We start from the raw sequence: 17,209 nt of genomic DNA, 5'->3' as shown, positions 1-17,209 counted from the left end.
CCAGTCTGGCAGACAAGTGACTCAAGACCTATAGACATGTGGTTAGCTCTCAATTGTCCTTCAAAATGGCCAAGCAGGCCACTCAGCTGTATCAATCACTTTGAGTTCAAAACAAAGAAATGACCAGTTGGCATCGACCTATACACTGTAAAATACCCCAGCAGAAAGAGCCCTGTTGACCCTGCTAAGTCTTTCTTAATAACATATTGGGGCTAGTTCCAAAATTGGGACTGCTAGCTCATTGACTAGTCAATCAACAGCCTGACATGGCCATACTCAATTCACATTACAGTTACCAGTCTTCAGTCAATTTGATTCTCTCTGTAATATATTAAGAAATGGTTGGAGGCACTGGATAATGCAAAGGCTATGGATCCTGGCAACATAGTGGCCATAGTCATACCTTATAATGCCCCAGACACCATCATCACCATCCCTGGGTATGATCCATCTTGGCCTTCTCTAGTGGTCCCCAACATTACAGATACCAATCTTCAGCCAATTGGATTTACTCCAAATGACATTAAGAAATGGTTGGAGGCACTAGATACAGCAAAGGCTATGGGCCCTGGCAATATAATGGCAATAGTACTGAAGACTTGTGCTCCAGAATTTATCATGTACTTGGCCAAGCTCTTGCACTATATTTACAAAATATGGCATTGACCCAACAATGTGCATAATTATCCAGTTTTATCCTGTGCACAAGAAGCAAGACAAATCCAACTTAGCCACTTATCGTCCCATCAGTCTCAAGTTGATCATCATTAAGATGATGGAAAGTGTCAACAGTGCTATCAAGCAGTAGCTGCTCAGCAATAGCCTGCTCAGTGATGCCCAGGTTGGGTTCCGCCAGGGCCACTCAGCTCTGGACCTCATTATAGCCTTGGTTCAAACATGGACAAAAGAGCTGAATTCCAGAGGGTGAGGTGAGGTGACACTCCTTGCCATCAAGGCTGCATTTGACCGAGTGTGGCATCAAGGACCTCTACCCACTGATTCCAGTTTTGTTATCGGGGGCAAATTCTCTGCTGGTTGAAGTCAGACCTGGCACAGAGGAAGATAGATGTGGCTGTTGGAGATCAGTCATCCTAGCTCCAGGACATCTCTGTAGGAGTTCCTCAAGGTAGTGTCCTGGGTCTAACCACCTTCAGGCGCTTCATCAGTGACCTTCCCTTTGTCATAAGCTAGAAATGGGGATGTTCACCAATGATTACACAATGCTCAGCACCATTCATGACTCCTCAGATACAGAAGCAAGTTCAAATGCGACAAGATCTGCACAATGTCTGAGCTTGGTCTGATGAGTGGCAAGTGACATTTGGCCTCACACAAATGTCAGACATTGATTATTTCCGATAAGAGCTGATGTAATCACCACCCCTTGACATTCATGGTGTTACCATCGCTGAACCTCCTGTTTGTCAACATTCTTGGGGTTGCCATTGACCAGAAATTCAACTGGACTCGCCACATAAACACAGTGCCGAGAACAGCAGGTCAGAGGCCAGGAGTACCACAGTAAGTAACTCATATCGTGACTCTCAAAAGCCTGTCCATTATCTGCAAGGCCCGTCAGGAGTGTGATGGGATACTCCCTTCTTGTCTGAGGCGTGCAGCTCCAACAACGCTGAAGAAGCTTGCCATCTTGCGTCCCATTTCCTAGTGTCTCCTTGTGTAGTTTGGTGAAAATGTTTGCTATTTGCCCCCCTGAAGTTCCATTTTATTCTGATAAAGTATTGTTATAAATATAAGTTGTTATCGTTGTCATTGCTATTTTCATTTATTGAATTATCTGGTGGATTCCAAATAAAATCAAGAAGATCTAGCTACATTTTCTTGTTTTCACGACTAAGCTATGGCTAGTTGCTTTCAACTGCCAGCATTTTGGTTGCAAAGCACAGAAAATATCTTGTTCGATAGAGATATTTTTAATAGTATCTTAATCGAATTACACATTCTCTTTAATGTGAAGTTTAAGGTGGAGTGGGGCAAGGGAATGAGTTATTAAGGTAAACATTTATTTGATGATGAATGCAAGTAATATTAATATATAGAAACAAGTAATCCTCTTAGTTTTGTTTTCTCATTCCTCTACACGCATGTTGTCGACACATATAAAACAGGAGCATAAGTAGCCCTTCCAGCCTACTTTGACATTCATTATGATCATGTTTGAACTCGAGAACCTGCTCCTGCTTTTCCCTTTTATCCTTTGAACCCTTTAGCTTCAAGACCTATATCCAACACTTTCTTGAAATCATACAACGTTTTGGTCTGAAATGCTTTCTGTGATAGTGAATTCCATAGAGTTACTCCTCCCCGGGTGAAGACATTTTTGTTTATCTGGTTACTGTGTATCCTTAGACTGACCCTTTTGTTAGGATGTTATAAGTTACTACGTGACCCCCCCCCGCCCCCGCCCCCATGCTTTCCAGACCTGCAGCAGATTATAATCCTAAACAATTCAACCTCACTTCATATGTTCATTCCACCATTCCAGGAGTTGATTTGGTAAACCTTCGCTGTACTTCATGTATATAGCAAGAACATCCTTCCTCAGAGAAGGAGATCAAATAGGCGTTTAATATTCCAGGCTTGGTCTCACCAAGGCCTAGTATAATATCAGCAAGCTCCTGTACTCGAATCCTCTCGCTATGAAGGCCAAAATTTCATTTACCTTCTTTACCACCTGCTGCACCTGTATGCTTACTTTCAGTGATCGGTGTACAAGGATTCTCAGGTTACATTCCACTCTCTGATCTTACAGCCATTCAGATAATCATTTGCCTTCCAGTTTTGCTACCTCACATTATCCATGTTATATTTCATCTGCCATGCATTTGCCCACTCACTCAAATTATCTAAATCACACTGAAGCATCTCTGCACTTTCCTCATAACTTACCCTTCCATTCAGGTTTGTATCATCTGTAAATTTGGAGATTTACATTTAATTCCCTCATTGAAATCGTTGGTATATATTATGAATGGCTGGAGTCCTAGCACTAATCTTATCCATCTCAGTAGGTTATCCTCATCCCATGCACTTTATGATTCGATGACATTAGTGTGTAAAATTAAAGTCATACAGCATGGAAACAGACCCTTCGGTCTAACCAGTCCATGACATACATAATCCCAAACTGAACTAGTCCCAACTGCCTGCACCTGGCCCATATCCCTCCATGTACTGTCCTGTTCATGTACTTATGTCTTTTAAACACTGTAATTGTACCCACGTCCACCATTTCCTAAGGAAGTTCATTCTACACGTGAACCACCCTCTGTGTAAAAAAAAAAAAATTACACCCATGTGTCTTTTAAATCTCACTATTTTCACATTAAAAATATGTCCCTTAGTCTTGAAATCCCCCAACCTAGGGAAAAGACAACTACAATTAACTCTGCCTATACCCCTCATTATTTTATAAACTTCTATCAGGTCATCTGTCAACCTCTTACACGCCGGTGAAAAAAGTCACAGCCTATTCAGCCTTTCTTTATAGCATCCTGGTAAATCTCTTCTGAACCCCCTCCATCTTCTTCATAATATGGTTCCTATAACTGGGTAGCCAGAACTGGACAGAGTATTCCAGAAGAGGCCTCATCAATGTCCTGTACAACCTCAACATGACTTCCCAACACCTATACTCAAAGGACTGAGCAATGAAAGCACATGTGCACAATGCCTTTTTAACCACCTATATGTGACAGAAACTTTAAAGAATTATGTACCTGCACCCCTAAGTCCCTCTGTTCTACAACACTACCCAAGGCCTAAAATTAATTGTAATAGCCCTAGCCTTGTTTGTTGTACTAAAATGCAATACCTCATATTTATCTAGATTGGACTGCATCTGCAACTCAGCAGCCCATTGGCCCAATTGATCAAGGTATCTTAGATAACCTTCTTCACTGTTGACTTTTCCACCAATTTTGGTATCAGCTACTATCTAACCATGCCTCTTAAATTCTCATCCAAGTCGTTTATATAAATGACAAATGAAAGTGGACCTAGCACCTTTCTCTGTGGAACACTGTTGGTCACAAGTCTCCAATCTGAATACAACCCTCCACCACCACCCTCTGTCTCCAGCTGTCAAGCCAATTTTGTATTCAGTTGGCAAGCTCTCTCTGAATTCCATGTGATCTAACTTTATTAAGCAGTCTATCAAATTCCACTGTCTTTGCTTGCAAGGAATCTTAATTTGACTTCAATCTCTTTCTTTTCACATAGCTATAGAAACTATTATTGTCAATTTTTATATTTCCACAACTTACTCTGGTACTTTGTTTTCCCTTTCTCAATCAGTCCTTTCACCCTGTTTTGCTGAATTCTAAACTGCTCCCATTCCTCAGATCTATTATTTTTTTCTGGCCAATTTGTATGCCACTTTCTTGGATCTAATGCTATCTCTAATGTCCCATTTAAGACATAATTGGCCACTTTTCCATTTTACTTTGATAAACAGGGATAACAATAGTTGCAAATCACCATGTGCTCTTTGAATGTTTGCCATTGCTTTTTTACCGTCATCCATTTGAATAATGTTCCCAAATCTATCATAGCCAACTCATGTCTGCAACCATCATAGTTCCCTCTATTTAGATAAATGAACCTAGTCTCAGAATCATCTATGTCACTCTGCACCTTGATGATGAATTCAATCATATTTTGCTCGCTCATCCCCCAAGGAACCTTGCAAAAATAAATTGCAAATTATTACTTTCACGTTACATGACTTATAGTCCAGGATGGCCTGTTCTCTGGTTGGTTCCTCAGTGTGTTGGTTCAGGAAACCATCCTGTATACACTCCAAGAATTCCTCTACTTTAGTATTGCTACTAATTTGATTTGCTCAATCTGTATGCAGATTAAAGTCACCCATAATGACAGATGTTCCTTTGTTGCACACATCTCCAATTTCCTGTACTATACCATTCCCAACATCACCCCTACAATTTGCTTATTTATATACAACCCCCACTGATGTTCTTGCCCCTTGATGTTTCTCAGCTCTATCCATACAGATTTCACACTGTCGGAGCTAATATCCTTCCTTACTACAACATTAATTTCCTGTTTATCTAGCAATGCGACTCCCCGCCTTTTCCTTTTTGTCTGTCCTTCCTAAATATGAATACCCCAGATATTCAGTTCCCATCTCTGGTCACACTGCCTTTATATCTCCATAATCCCAACTATATCATATTAGTTTCCATCCCATTGTGCAAAATTATTGTCAATGTTCTGCACATTAAGGTACAACGCTTTAAGGCTTGATTTTTTTTTAATGTTACTAGTCCCATTCCTATTCCTATTATTTTTCACTGCTCCTTGTTTGGGCATCATCCTTGATTTCTTTGCCTGTCACTTTGCTTCTTCCTCTTTCTGTCTTTTTTTTTCTTGTCCTCCATTCTCCTTCCTTTGCCTCCTTTCATAGGTTCCATTCCATTGATATTTTAGTTTCAATCTTCTCCAACCATTCCAGCAAATACTTTCCCCTAGGACATCGGGCCCAGTCCTGCTCAGGTATAACCCGCCCAGTTTGTACTGATCCCACCTTCCCAGAACCAGTCCCAGTGCCCCAGTCCAAAACCTTCCACCTTCCACCATCTCTTTAACCACAAGTTCATGTGATAAATCCTGCTATTTCTACTCTGACTTGCATTTTAACATCATATGTTCTGGTTTTAGGACCTCATTCTTTATTTTAAACGTGTGTTCTTGTACCAATGTGTACCATGACCACTGGCTGGCTGTTGTCTCCCTTTTCCAGGATGTCCTGTAGCTGCTGTGAGGCATCCTTGACCCTAGGACCAGGGAGGAAGCATACTGTCCTTGAGTCTTATTTGTAGCCACAGGAATGGCTATCTATTCCTCTTTCAATTAGATTAGATTAGATTACTTACAGTGTGGAAACAGGCCCTTCGGCCCAACAAGTCCACACCGACCCGCCGAAGCGTATACCACCCAGACCCATACTCCTACATTTACCCCTTCACCTAACACTACGGGCAATTTAGCATGGCCAATTCACCTAACCTGCACATTTTTGGATTGTGGGAGGAAACTGGAGCACCCAGAGGAAACCCACGCAGACACTGGGAGAATGTGCAAACTCCACACAGTCGCCTGAGGCGGGAATTGAACCCGGGTCTCTGGCGCTGTGAGGCAGCAGTGCTAACCTCTGTGCCACCGTGCCACTGTTGAATCCTTTATAAGTTTTACCTATTGTATTTCCACACTAGGTTTTGCTGCATAGTGGAGGAGCAAACTGTGGTGCAATGAATTTGGCTGTTGTTGCTTTCCGCTGAGAGGCTATTCCCTTCACCAATATCCAACGCAGTATACCTGCTTAGCAGGGAAATAGCTAGAAGAGACTTCTACACTGCCCAGTGGTTAACAGTTCCCATCCTGCTTGTGAATGTTTTGCCTGTGTTTGTGACCACCTCTCTGTATGTGGTATCCATGACACTCTTCAACTCAAGGTTACTAGTGTTCCCAGTCCCTACTCCAGCTCCGAAACAAAAAAAAGACACTTTCTACATGCATGATGGCTTGGGCACTTCCCACATAGCACAAGAAGAGCATCGTTTTGAGCTCTCTAGCTCTGAGTTACTCCTGTAAATTAAAGCTGGGTATTAGCTTTGTATGTTAACTATCTTGCAGACATTTTTAAATCTTTGATATCAATTGATGCCTCCAGATTTTGTCCTGATATCCTCCAGCTCCATTCTCGTTCTCTAACATAAATAACTTGTTGAGTTCCATCTTATGTTAATCTTAAATTGCTTTAACCATTTTCTTATGCTTTTGCTCGTTCATTGCTCTGGAAAAGAAAACATTAATTTCTTGAATCTTGTTTGTAAATTAGCCTCATAATTTCCAGAATAACTTTTTAAAAATTATATTCGTTCATCAGATGAGGTTATCACTGGCCAGGCCAACATTCAATGCTATCCTTAATTGCCTTTGAAAAGTTGCTGGTGAGCCATTTTGAACTGCTGCTGTATATGTGGTGTACATACACTTACAGTACTATTAGTGTGAGTTTCCTGACTTTGGCCCAGTGACAGTGAAGAAACTTAGCAAGTATGGACAGTGTGTGGCATGGAGAGGAACTTGCAACTCATTGCGCTCCCTTGTATCAATTGCCCTTGTCCTTCTAGCTTTTGTCCTTCATAACGTATCCTTATCTTGTTTGGACTAAATGACCAGACTATAGAGCGTGCTTTGACATTGTCTCCCTAATCTATAATGTCAATGTAATTTATTCTTCGCTCTTCTGCAATGTCTTCCAGGCCCATAGCCATATCTTTCTTCTGTCTTCATAACTAGCTCAATTTGACCAAATTATTTTGTAAATGTGATTACTTCCATATCTCTTTACTTTCTGGCATCTTTCAAACAGTATTTAAAATAAAATAATTCCACATTTGCTGTTTTTGATTTCTAAAGAAAAAACAGATATGTTTACCTGAAGCAATAATGTGAATAGGGGCATGTATTGAACAAAAGAGGGTGAATGTGATAACAGGAGTGAATCTGTTCATCAAAGTTATTTCTGTAAACAAAAAAGAATGTTGTTGGAGATAAATTGAACTTGTCATCTCTATACTCTTCATGACTGTTTCTCAGGGGCTGCAAATGTTGACTTTAGTTTAAGTCCCATTAAATATTTTAAAACATTTATCTGTGAACCTTTGTTGGACTCATTTTTAAAAATTCAGTCACAGGATGTGAGCATCACTGGTTGTGCCAGTGTTTGTTGTCTATCCTTGAGAAGTTGTGATGAACTGCCTCCTTGAACTGCTGCAGTCTGTTTGGTGGAGATACATCCACAATATTATTAGGGAGGCAGTTCTTCGATTTTGACTGATTGACACTGAAAGCACAGCAATATATTTCCAAGTCAGGATGGCGTGTGGCTTGGAGGTGAACTTGCAGGTGGTAGGATTCCTATTTATCTGCTGCTCTTGTCCTTCTAGATGGTTTGGAAAGTGCTGATTAAAAGGAGCTTAGATGAATTTCTGCAGCACATTTTGTAGATGGTGCACAATGCTTCTACTGAATGTCAGTGGTAGAGGGATTGAATGTTTGTGGCTGTGGTGCTAGTTGAGTGGACTGCTATGTCCTGGAAGGTGTCAAGCTTCTTGAGTGTTGTTAGAGCTGTACTCATCCAGGCAAATGGAGAATATTTCACCAGTATGGTGCTCAAAAGTGATGTACATGTTATAGTGATTGTTTCATCAGAATCTAACAAGAAGAAATATATTTAATGTAGTGGATTGGAGCTTAGAAGAATTGTTAGTGAAAAACATTGTCCTAATGGATGAGTCAACAAAATAAATTAGTTGACAAAAGAAAAGGAATGCGTAATAGTGCTTGTGTTAACTTTTGAGTATGAAAATAAATCAGTGTAACAATGTCAGGATGAAATAAAATGAGTGCAGGCCCAAGAATGGAGGAGTTGAAAGAAAAGTAAATCAACCCTATAAATGGTAGTCAAGTATACAGTGCAAACAATTAGAATGCTATTTCAGGTTTGGTGATACGTTCACCTTGTTAAGCTGAATAATGGTGAAAGGTTGAAATGAATGTTCAGGATTTACTGTCAGGACAGGTCCATAACCAAGTAAGCATTATGTGTGAGTGTTATATTACATTACCATTTAAAAGTGCATGTGCCCATTATGTCTTTGGGTGACCACACAAACTTGGTGATTTAAAGAAACTGAATTGTGCTCAGCCTGGCAGCTTGATTGTTCTAGAAAAGCTTTACATTGAGTGAGTTTACATCTGATTACATGTAACATACAACATAGAAACAGGTAGTTGATGAAACCACACTGAGGCAGCATGGTGGCTCACCCGGTTCGATTCCTGCCTTGGGTGACTGTGTGGAGTTTGCACATTCTCCCCATGTCTGCCTAGGTTTCCTCCTACAATCCAAAAATGTACAGGATAGGTGAATTGGCTGTGCTAAATTGTCCAGTATCAGGTGCATTAGTCAGGGATAAATGTAGGGTAGGGGAGTGGGTCTGGGTGGGTTACTCTTCAGAGGGTCGGTGTGGACTTGTTAGGTTGAAGGGCCTGTTTCCGTACTGTAGGGAGTCTCTCTATTACCACACTATGTTGGTGTTTATGTTGCATTCAAGTCTCCTCCCATTCAATATGAATCAAACCGTTGACATCACTCTTGAAGTAGAAGTCAGTCGAAGGAGAAGCTGTTCATGACTCAGCCATCTTTAAATTGGTTCTCTGATTTACCAGTACCTTCACTTATGTGCTTGTGACCATATTTTGAAACTCAGGATCAGCTTGCACATACATATGCTAGTGGGACCCAACTTAACCTTTGTGTCTTCCCAATACCTCACAAGCATCTTATCTGCAGGGAAATTATAATTTTACCAAGCATCACAAAAACAAGAGCCATTTTCCCATTCTTTCAGCACCCTCAATGTAACTGTGGCCTTTACTTTAGCAACTTTACTGTCTGCGATTTAAGTTCAGAGGTATGTAATACTATTGTACTGTTTGATTTCTAGCAGACTTCTTTCTGCACAATTGTTTTTAGCTCAGGAACTATCCCTGCTGCATTTACTTCTTACCCACTCCTTCTGGAACTCCAGATCACTCAACGCTTGCCTCCTCCAATGCTGTACTTGCTTGTCTTGCACTTTCCAAAAACAAACTTATTGAGAAAACCAAACCAAATTCAGCCAAGATTCAGCAGTCAAATCTGAAATCTTAATAAAAACTAAAAGAACTGTGGATGCTGTAAATTAGAAACAAAACCAGAAGTTGCTGGAAAGGTCAGCAGGGCTGACAGCATCTGTAGAGAGAAATCAGAGTTAATGTTTTGGCTCCAGTAAGCCTTCCTCAGAACTCTGAGGAATTACTTTGAATTATTTTGTTTACATAGTCACTGTTGTTCTTGTTATACCAACTGGTAATGCATGCAACTAAGTACAAAAAAAATCAATCAAACATAAGTGGCAAGATAATGAAATCAAAATGCACCTCGGGTGTTGATACAAAATGGCTGATATTGGGTTGTTCACCTGTTAAGCTCAGTGCCTGATATTCAGTTCGACTCAAGTTAGTGGAATCTGTGCTGTGTAAAATGGGTGCCTACCTCAAAATCATATACTTCTCATCACCATCTAAGACTAATTTCTGCTCCAATATGTTTTAGTACTGTTTGGAACTAAACATATTTTAAATGGTGCCATTTCATTTTTTGTGTCCATTCGAGAGATTGGATAACAACTGAGTTAAAACCTTCATCTGAAAGGCAGACCCTCTGACAAGGCAGCATGCCCCATGCTAACCTTTCTTTCTGAAATACATGAACAATTTTTTGCCCTTTATCGTCTTTAACCTTGACATTAACATTCAAGTTAAATGTGTGATAATATTGCTCATTTTGTGAGGCAGTTGAATTAAATCCATGGTATTTAATGCGATCATTCAAAATAATAAATCTGACTTTGCTTTAGCTGGTCAGAATCTGAAGAGAATGTAGATGTTATAGATGTGGAAAGAATGACATAGGAATGTTTTTTTTCATCAAGATGTGTACTGAATCATCAAATTTCTTGCTGCTACTCAGAAGCAGGTCAGGTTATTACACAATTTTAACTCAGTCCTGTAAATGTAGGAAAAAAAAAAGTCATTCATATAATGCCATAGGAAGGAGAGAAACAATTTGCTGTTTTTAACCTATGTTGGATTATTGTTCAGTTTTAAAGTGTATATTCTATTATCTTGGTTATTATAAACCTGATTTACTCCTTTTTCTAAGACAAAACTTTAGAATTCTACTCATCACTTTCAAATAGTTTGATCATCTTGCTGTTTCCCATCTTTGTGATTTGTGTTTGATCAAGTGTACAGTCCAGGGATTGGGGAACTCTCTCCACTGATTGATATTTTATCAAGGACAAAGGAAAATGGCTGTAATTGTTAAAGGCCAATTATTGTAGCCCAGAACTACAAGAGTTCCTCAAAGTTATTGTCCTAAACCTAAACATATTCAGCTGCTTCATAAATTACATTTCTGTGACTGTAAGGTCAGAAGTGACGAAGTTTGTTGAAGTTAGCACTGTGTTCTGTTCCATTTGCAGATAATAGTGCAGTTTGTGCCTGTCTACAGCAAAACCTGGGTAATATTCAGGTTTGGGCCGATAAATGGCAATATATTCACATCACCCAAGTGCTGAATTATCACAACTAATATCCAGGGGGCATCCATTGACCAGAAACTGAACTGTATGAGCCATATAAATACTGTTGCTGCAAAAGCATATCAGAGGCTAGGAATTCTGCAGTGAGTAACCAGGCTTCTCACTCCTCCTTCAGCATCAACAAGACACAACTTAGGACTTGATAAATTATTCTCCAGTTACCTGAATGAGTGCAGCTCCAACACCACAGAAGAAGCTCATCACCAAACAGGGCAAGTTAGCTCCCCTGGTCACCACCATTGAAACAATTATTCACTCTGCCACTGGTTGATAGTAGCAGCAGTATACACCATCCTAGAATGCACAGTAAAACGGTCCTACTACAGTACTTTCCAAATCCAGAGTCCCTACCACCTAGAGGAACAAGTGCAATAGATATATGGTAACACCACCATCTACAGGTTCACCTCCAACTCACACATCATCATGACTTGGAATTATATCATCATTCCTTCTCAATTACTGTATCTAAATCCTGGAACTCTCTTCCACCTCCTAATACAATGAATGTACCTTGACAATGTAATTGAGGTCCCACCACCTTCTCATGTAAAATCAGGGTTCCACAGTGTTACCATTGCTGCCCACATTCTGTAAATTAAAAAAATTCAGCCTTATGATCTGAAAACACAATGAAAAACTTAATAGGTTTGACATCATATGTGGAGAAAAAGCAGAGTTAACTTTTCATGTCCAGTCACCCTGTTGCTGCCAGACCTGTTGAGTTTCTCCAGCAATTTCTGTTGTTGTTTCAGATTTCCAGCATCTCACAATTCGTTGTTTTATTTCAACCTCCAGCTTCCTGCTGCCTCATTTTGCTGTCCTCACACTGATCTATTGTGAATTTGTCCACGTTAAGTTTGCTCCATTCCCTAGAAGGTTCTCTAAGGTTTTTTTTTAAATGCTGAAGACACTCTGGAATTGTAAATTCTTATTTTTGTCCTGTGGTTGATTCATATAGGAACTGACACAACTTTGCACTTTAAAACAGACAAGAAAAGGACTAGACCAGCAGTGCTTCATTCACGTGTGTTAAAGGAAAGAACTTCCAATGATGCATTGTCTTTCTTGACCGGTCATGTCCTAAAGTGCATCACAGCTAATGCAGTATTTTCTTGAAGTCAAATTGTTGTTGCTCTTTTATACAACACACTCAGTTTTGTGTTTCTAAATTTATTATATCCTCCATTAGCTGCAAAGTACTTTGGGGATTATGAAAGATGCTATAAACATACAAATCTTTCTGCAAATCAATCTGTTTTAGTTGCATTGCTAACTTAAAATATAACACCTATATATTTACTTCTTGTACATTATATACTTACAGTTAAACATTTTTATTTGGTTAATTTTTGTTATGGGGGTAGAGAAAGCAGGAAAAAAAAGATAAATAAATGCATTATCCAGTATAAATTTAGATTTGGGTCTTGCAGCATTGTAAGGATTTTGTAAGAATTCTTTGTCATGCACAGGGTTAATAGAAAATGAAAGCTTTGCCACAAGTCAGTTGCTTCTGAAGCAGGTCAATCAAAATACTTAAAATGTACTGTATTTGGCCTCCAAGTTTGAGCTTGATAAGTTTGAAGTGATGGAAAACTTGTAATTTAAGCATCTTAATTAGTGTCCAGCCTGAAAGGCGATACATGAATTTTCCCAATATGGAGTCAATCATTGGACAGGATGATGATAGGGCCGAGGATATGGAGGTGCTGAGCCTCCTTCACCGCCACTCCCTCACCACCAGACGCATGGAAGAAGAACGCCTCTTCTTCTGCCTCGGAACACTTCAACCCCATGGCATCAATGTGGACTTCAACAGCTTCCTCATTTCCCCTTCCCCCACCTCGTGATGGAAAACTTGTAATTTAAGCATCTTAATTAGTGTCCAGCCTGAAAGGCGATACATGAATTGACTCCATATTGGGAAAATCATTGGACAGGATGGTGATAGTGTCCAGTGAAATGGCCAACCCTACCCATCTCCAAACAGCTTTGAGAGCTGTTAAATTCTTCCTGCTGCCTCTTAACATAAGCAGTGAAGAAAGTAAGTTTCCTTGCTTCTGTCAGTTAGTTATTCATTGAGATTTAGTGGAAAGTTTGCATTTCCAGATAGTGAAAGAGAACAAAGTCAGACCAGGTTGTAATGGCTGCAGTTTATCCCCAGATGCACCTTGTACTTTTTATCATTTTGAGCAGCAGGTATTACTGGAAAAGGGTTGTTTGAGATTGTTCATTGCCACCAGTCCTCCTTTGACTTTGCTTTGTCTTGGGCCTACCTAGTGCTTCCTGGTAGAGCATCTATCACTGGAAAGTATTTACAGAAAAGGTACTATTCTTAAATTAAAAAAATGTTTATTGCATGATAAGTAGAACTAAATGTGGTCAGGCATAATTATTTATACTCTAGGGAGCTGCTCCCTTTAAAAAACTAGAATAGAGTTCTTTGCCGCACCCAAAGATGGTGTGTGGCATCAATAGAATGGATGGAGCCAGCATAACATGTACATTAACTCCTTGAGATTCATTCTCTTATACAGTAATGCCTTAGTTGAATAGATTGACAATGTCCACTGTGAATATTTTCATTTGAAGAATGATTACTTGGGAGAGCACCTGTGTAGCTATAGCTCTGTATGAATTAACATCATCAGCAGACAATGGGGAAGTTGTTAATTCGTCCAACGTTTGTTTGGAAGATGTGCCTTTATTACGTTTGCACTTTTCCTAAAGCGATATATTTTTTTCCCTTCAGTTGTGATTATGTGTGCGAGTAGTCAGACCATAAGGAAAATCATGCTTGCAGCACATCAACAGGGAATGACCAGCGGAGACTATGTATTCTTTAACATCGAACTCTTCAACAGCAGCCTATATGGTAATTACATTTCTTTACAAGAATTCCACTGTATTATCCAATGTTAGTAATGTCAAATATTTCAGCTCTGATTATTTTCTTTATTATGATATAGGTTCTGAAAGGTAAACAACTCATGATAAGAGTGTAAGGAACAGGGTGGTCATTATGGGGGACTTTAACTTCCCTAGCATTGACTGGAAATGCTATAACTCTAGTTTTTGTCCAGTGTGTGCAGGAGGGTTTCCTGACACAGTATGTCGAAGGGCTGACAAGAGGAGAGTCCACACTGGATCTGGTGCTTGGTAATGAACCAAGCCAGCGGTTTGATTTCGTGGAAGGTGAGCACTTTGAAGAGAGTGACCATAATTCAATTACGTTTAGCTTAGCGATGGAAAGGGATAGGTACATGCCACAGGGCAAGAGTTATAGATGGAGGAAGGGTAATTATAATGTGATTAGGCAAGACTTAGGATGCATAGAATGGGATAGCAAAATGCAGGGGGTGGGGACAATCAAAATGTGGAGCTCGTTTAAGGAACAGGTATTGAGTGTCCTTGATAGGTATGTTCCTGTCAGGCAGGGAAGAAGTGATAACGTAAGGGAACTATGGTTTACTAAAGAAATTGCATCTCTTGTTAAGTGGAAGAAGGAGGCTTTTGTGACGTTGAGACAGGATGGTTCAGATGAGGTGATGGAGAGTTAGATTAGCTAGGAAGGATTTAAAGAGAGAGTTAAGAAGAGCAAGGAAAGGAAATGAGCAGCCTTTAGCTGGTAGAATAAAAGAGAATCCTAAAGATTTCTATGGGTATGTGAGGAAGAAAAGAATGACTGGCCCTATTCCTAGTCAAAAACTGAAGTGGGAAGTTGTGTGTGAACCCTGTGGAGATCGGACAGGTGCAAAATGAATATTTCTCATCTGCTTTCACTTGGGAAAAGAGAATATTGTCGAGGAGAGGATTGAGATATGAGATATTAGACTAGAAAGGATTGAGATTAGTAAGGAAGAGATGTTTTCAATTCTAGAAGGAGTGAAAGTCGACAAGTCCTCTGGGCTGGATGGGATTTATCCGAGGATTCTCTGGGAAGCTAGGGAGGAGATGTTGGAGCCTTTGACCTTGATCTTTGTGTCGTCATTGTCTACAGGTTTAGTACCAGAGGATTTGAGGATTACAAATGTTATGCCCTTGTTCAAGAGATGACCCAGGTAAATATAGAGTAGTGAGCTTTACATGTGTTGTAGGAAAAGTTTTGGAAAGGATTATAAGAGATAGGATTTATAAGCATCTAGCAAGCAACAGTTTGATTGCAGATAGTCAACATGGTTTTGTCAAGGGCAGGTCATATCTCACAAACAGCATTGTGTTTTTTGAGAAGGTGACTAAGCATGTGGATGAGGGTAGGGCAGTTGATGTGGTGTACATGGACTTTAGCAAAGCCTTTGATAAGGTTCCACATGGTAGGCTACTGGAGAAAAGGTGGAGGCATGGGATTGAGGTTGATTTAGCAGTTTGGATTAGATACTGGCTTTCTGTAAGAAGACAGTGAGTGGTGGTTGATGGCAAATATTCAGCCTGGAGTCTAGTAACTAGTGGTGTGCCTCCGTTTTGGGACCACTGCTGTTTGTCATTTTTATAAATGACTTGAACAAAGGCATAGGTGGATGGGTTAGTAAGTTTGCAGATGACACTAAAGTCGGTGGAGCAGTGGACAGTGTTGTAAGGGAACTTGGATAAACTGCAGAATTGGGCTGAGAGGTGGAAAATAGAATTCAATGCAGCTAAATGTGAGGTGATTCACTTTGGTAAGAATAACAGGAAGGCAGAGTACTGGGTCAGTGGAAAGATCCTTGGTAGTGTGGATGCGCAGATGGATCTTGTAGTCCATGTACATGGCTCCCTGAAAGTTGCCACACAGTGTGTTAGGTTTTATTGGTAGAGAGATTGTGTTTCGGAGCCATAATATCATGCTGCAACTACACAAAATGCTAGTGTGGCCACACTTGGAATATTGTGTATAGTTCTGGTCGCCCCTTTACAGGAAGGATGTGGAAGCATTGGAAAAGCTGCAGAGGAGATTTACTGGGATGTTGCCTGATCTGGAGGGAATGTCTTATGAGGAAAGGCTGAGGAACTTGGGTCTGTTCTCATTGGAGAGAAGAAGGCTAAGAGGGGATTTGATAGAGACATACAAGATGGTCAGAGGATTAGATAGGGTGGACAGTGAGAGTCATTTTCCTCGGATGATGACATCAGCTTGTACGAGGGGTCAGAGTTGTAAGGGTGTGGAATGCCCTGCCTGCCAATGTACTTAACTCAGCCACGTTAGGGAGATTTAAACATTCCTTGGATAAGCCCATGGATGATGGGATAGTGTAGGGCTTAGATTAGTTCACAGGTGAGTACGACATCGAGGGCCGAAGGGCTTGTTCTGCGCTGTATTGTTCTTATTCTGTTTTCTATGTTCAGACGCAATATATTTTGCTCTAGTCCCATTTGGATGCGCACCCCCATAACTCTTTCTCGAGTACATCAATGATATCATCACTGCTGCTTCCTCTCTCATCTGGAAATGGAAAAACTTATCAATTTTGCTTCCAATTTCTCTGCTTAAACTTTCACCCAGTTCATCTCTGACTCCTCCCTTCCCTTCCTCAACATCTCTGTTTCAGTTTCTCAGGAGATGCTGGCTAACAGTCTCAGTATAAAAACAATGACTGCAGATGCTGGAAACCAGATTCTGGATCAATGGTGCTGGAAGAGCAGAGCAGTTCAGGCAGCATCGAGGAGCTTCAGCAAAATCGACGTTTCAGGCAAAAGCCCTTCATCAGGAATAATGGCAGAGAAGGAGAGGGTGGAGTGGATAGGTGGAAAAGCAGCTAGGCAGGTCGGACAATTCCGGACAAGTCAAGGGGACTGGAAGTTTGAAACTAGGATGAGGTGGGGGAAGGGGAAATGAGGAAACTGTTGAAGTCCACACTGATGCCCTGGTTACGGTTGGAGGGGTGGGGTCTGAGGGCGGAGGTGCGGGGTGTGGACGAGATGCGTTGGAGGGCACCTTTAACCACATGGGAAGGGAAATTGCGGTCTCTAAAGAA

At 40.5% G+C, this 17,209-nt stretch overlaps 1 protein-coding gene across 4 annotated transcripts in view; it reads left to right on the top strand.

The window, feature by feature from the left end:
* The window catches only part of npr3 (natriuretic peptide receptor 3), an 81,229-nt gene that overhangs the window by 7,075 nt on the left and 56,945 nt on the right, over positions 1 to 17,209 (top strand). For all 4 annotated transcript variants that reach the window (XM_043686845.1, XM_043686782.1, XM_043686933.1 and 1 more), the window contains exon 2: positions 14,011 to 14,133. In XM_043686845.1, coding sequence (XP_043542780.1) covers positions 14,011 to 14,133 — 123 coding nt within the window. The remainder of the gene's footprint in view (positions 1 to 14,010; positions 14,134 to 17,209) is intronic.

Source organism: Chiloscyllium plagiosum, chromosome 1 (genome assembly GCF_004010195.1).
Source record: "Chiloscyllium plagiosum isolate BGI_BamShark_2017 chromosome 1, ASM401019v2, whole genome shotgun sequence".
Classification (NCBI taxonomy): Eukaryota; Metazoa; Chordata; class Chondrichthyes; order Orectolobiformes; family Hemiscylliidae; genus Chiloscyllium; species Chiloscyllium plagiosum.
This window is presented reverse-complemented; position numbering and strand designations above follow the sequence as displayed.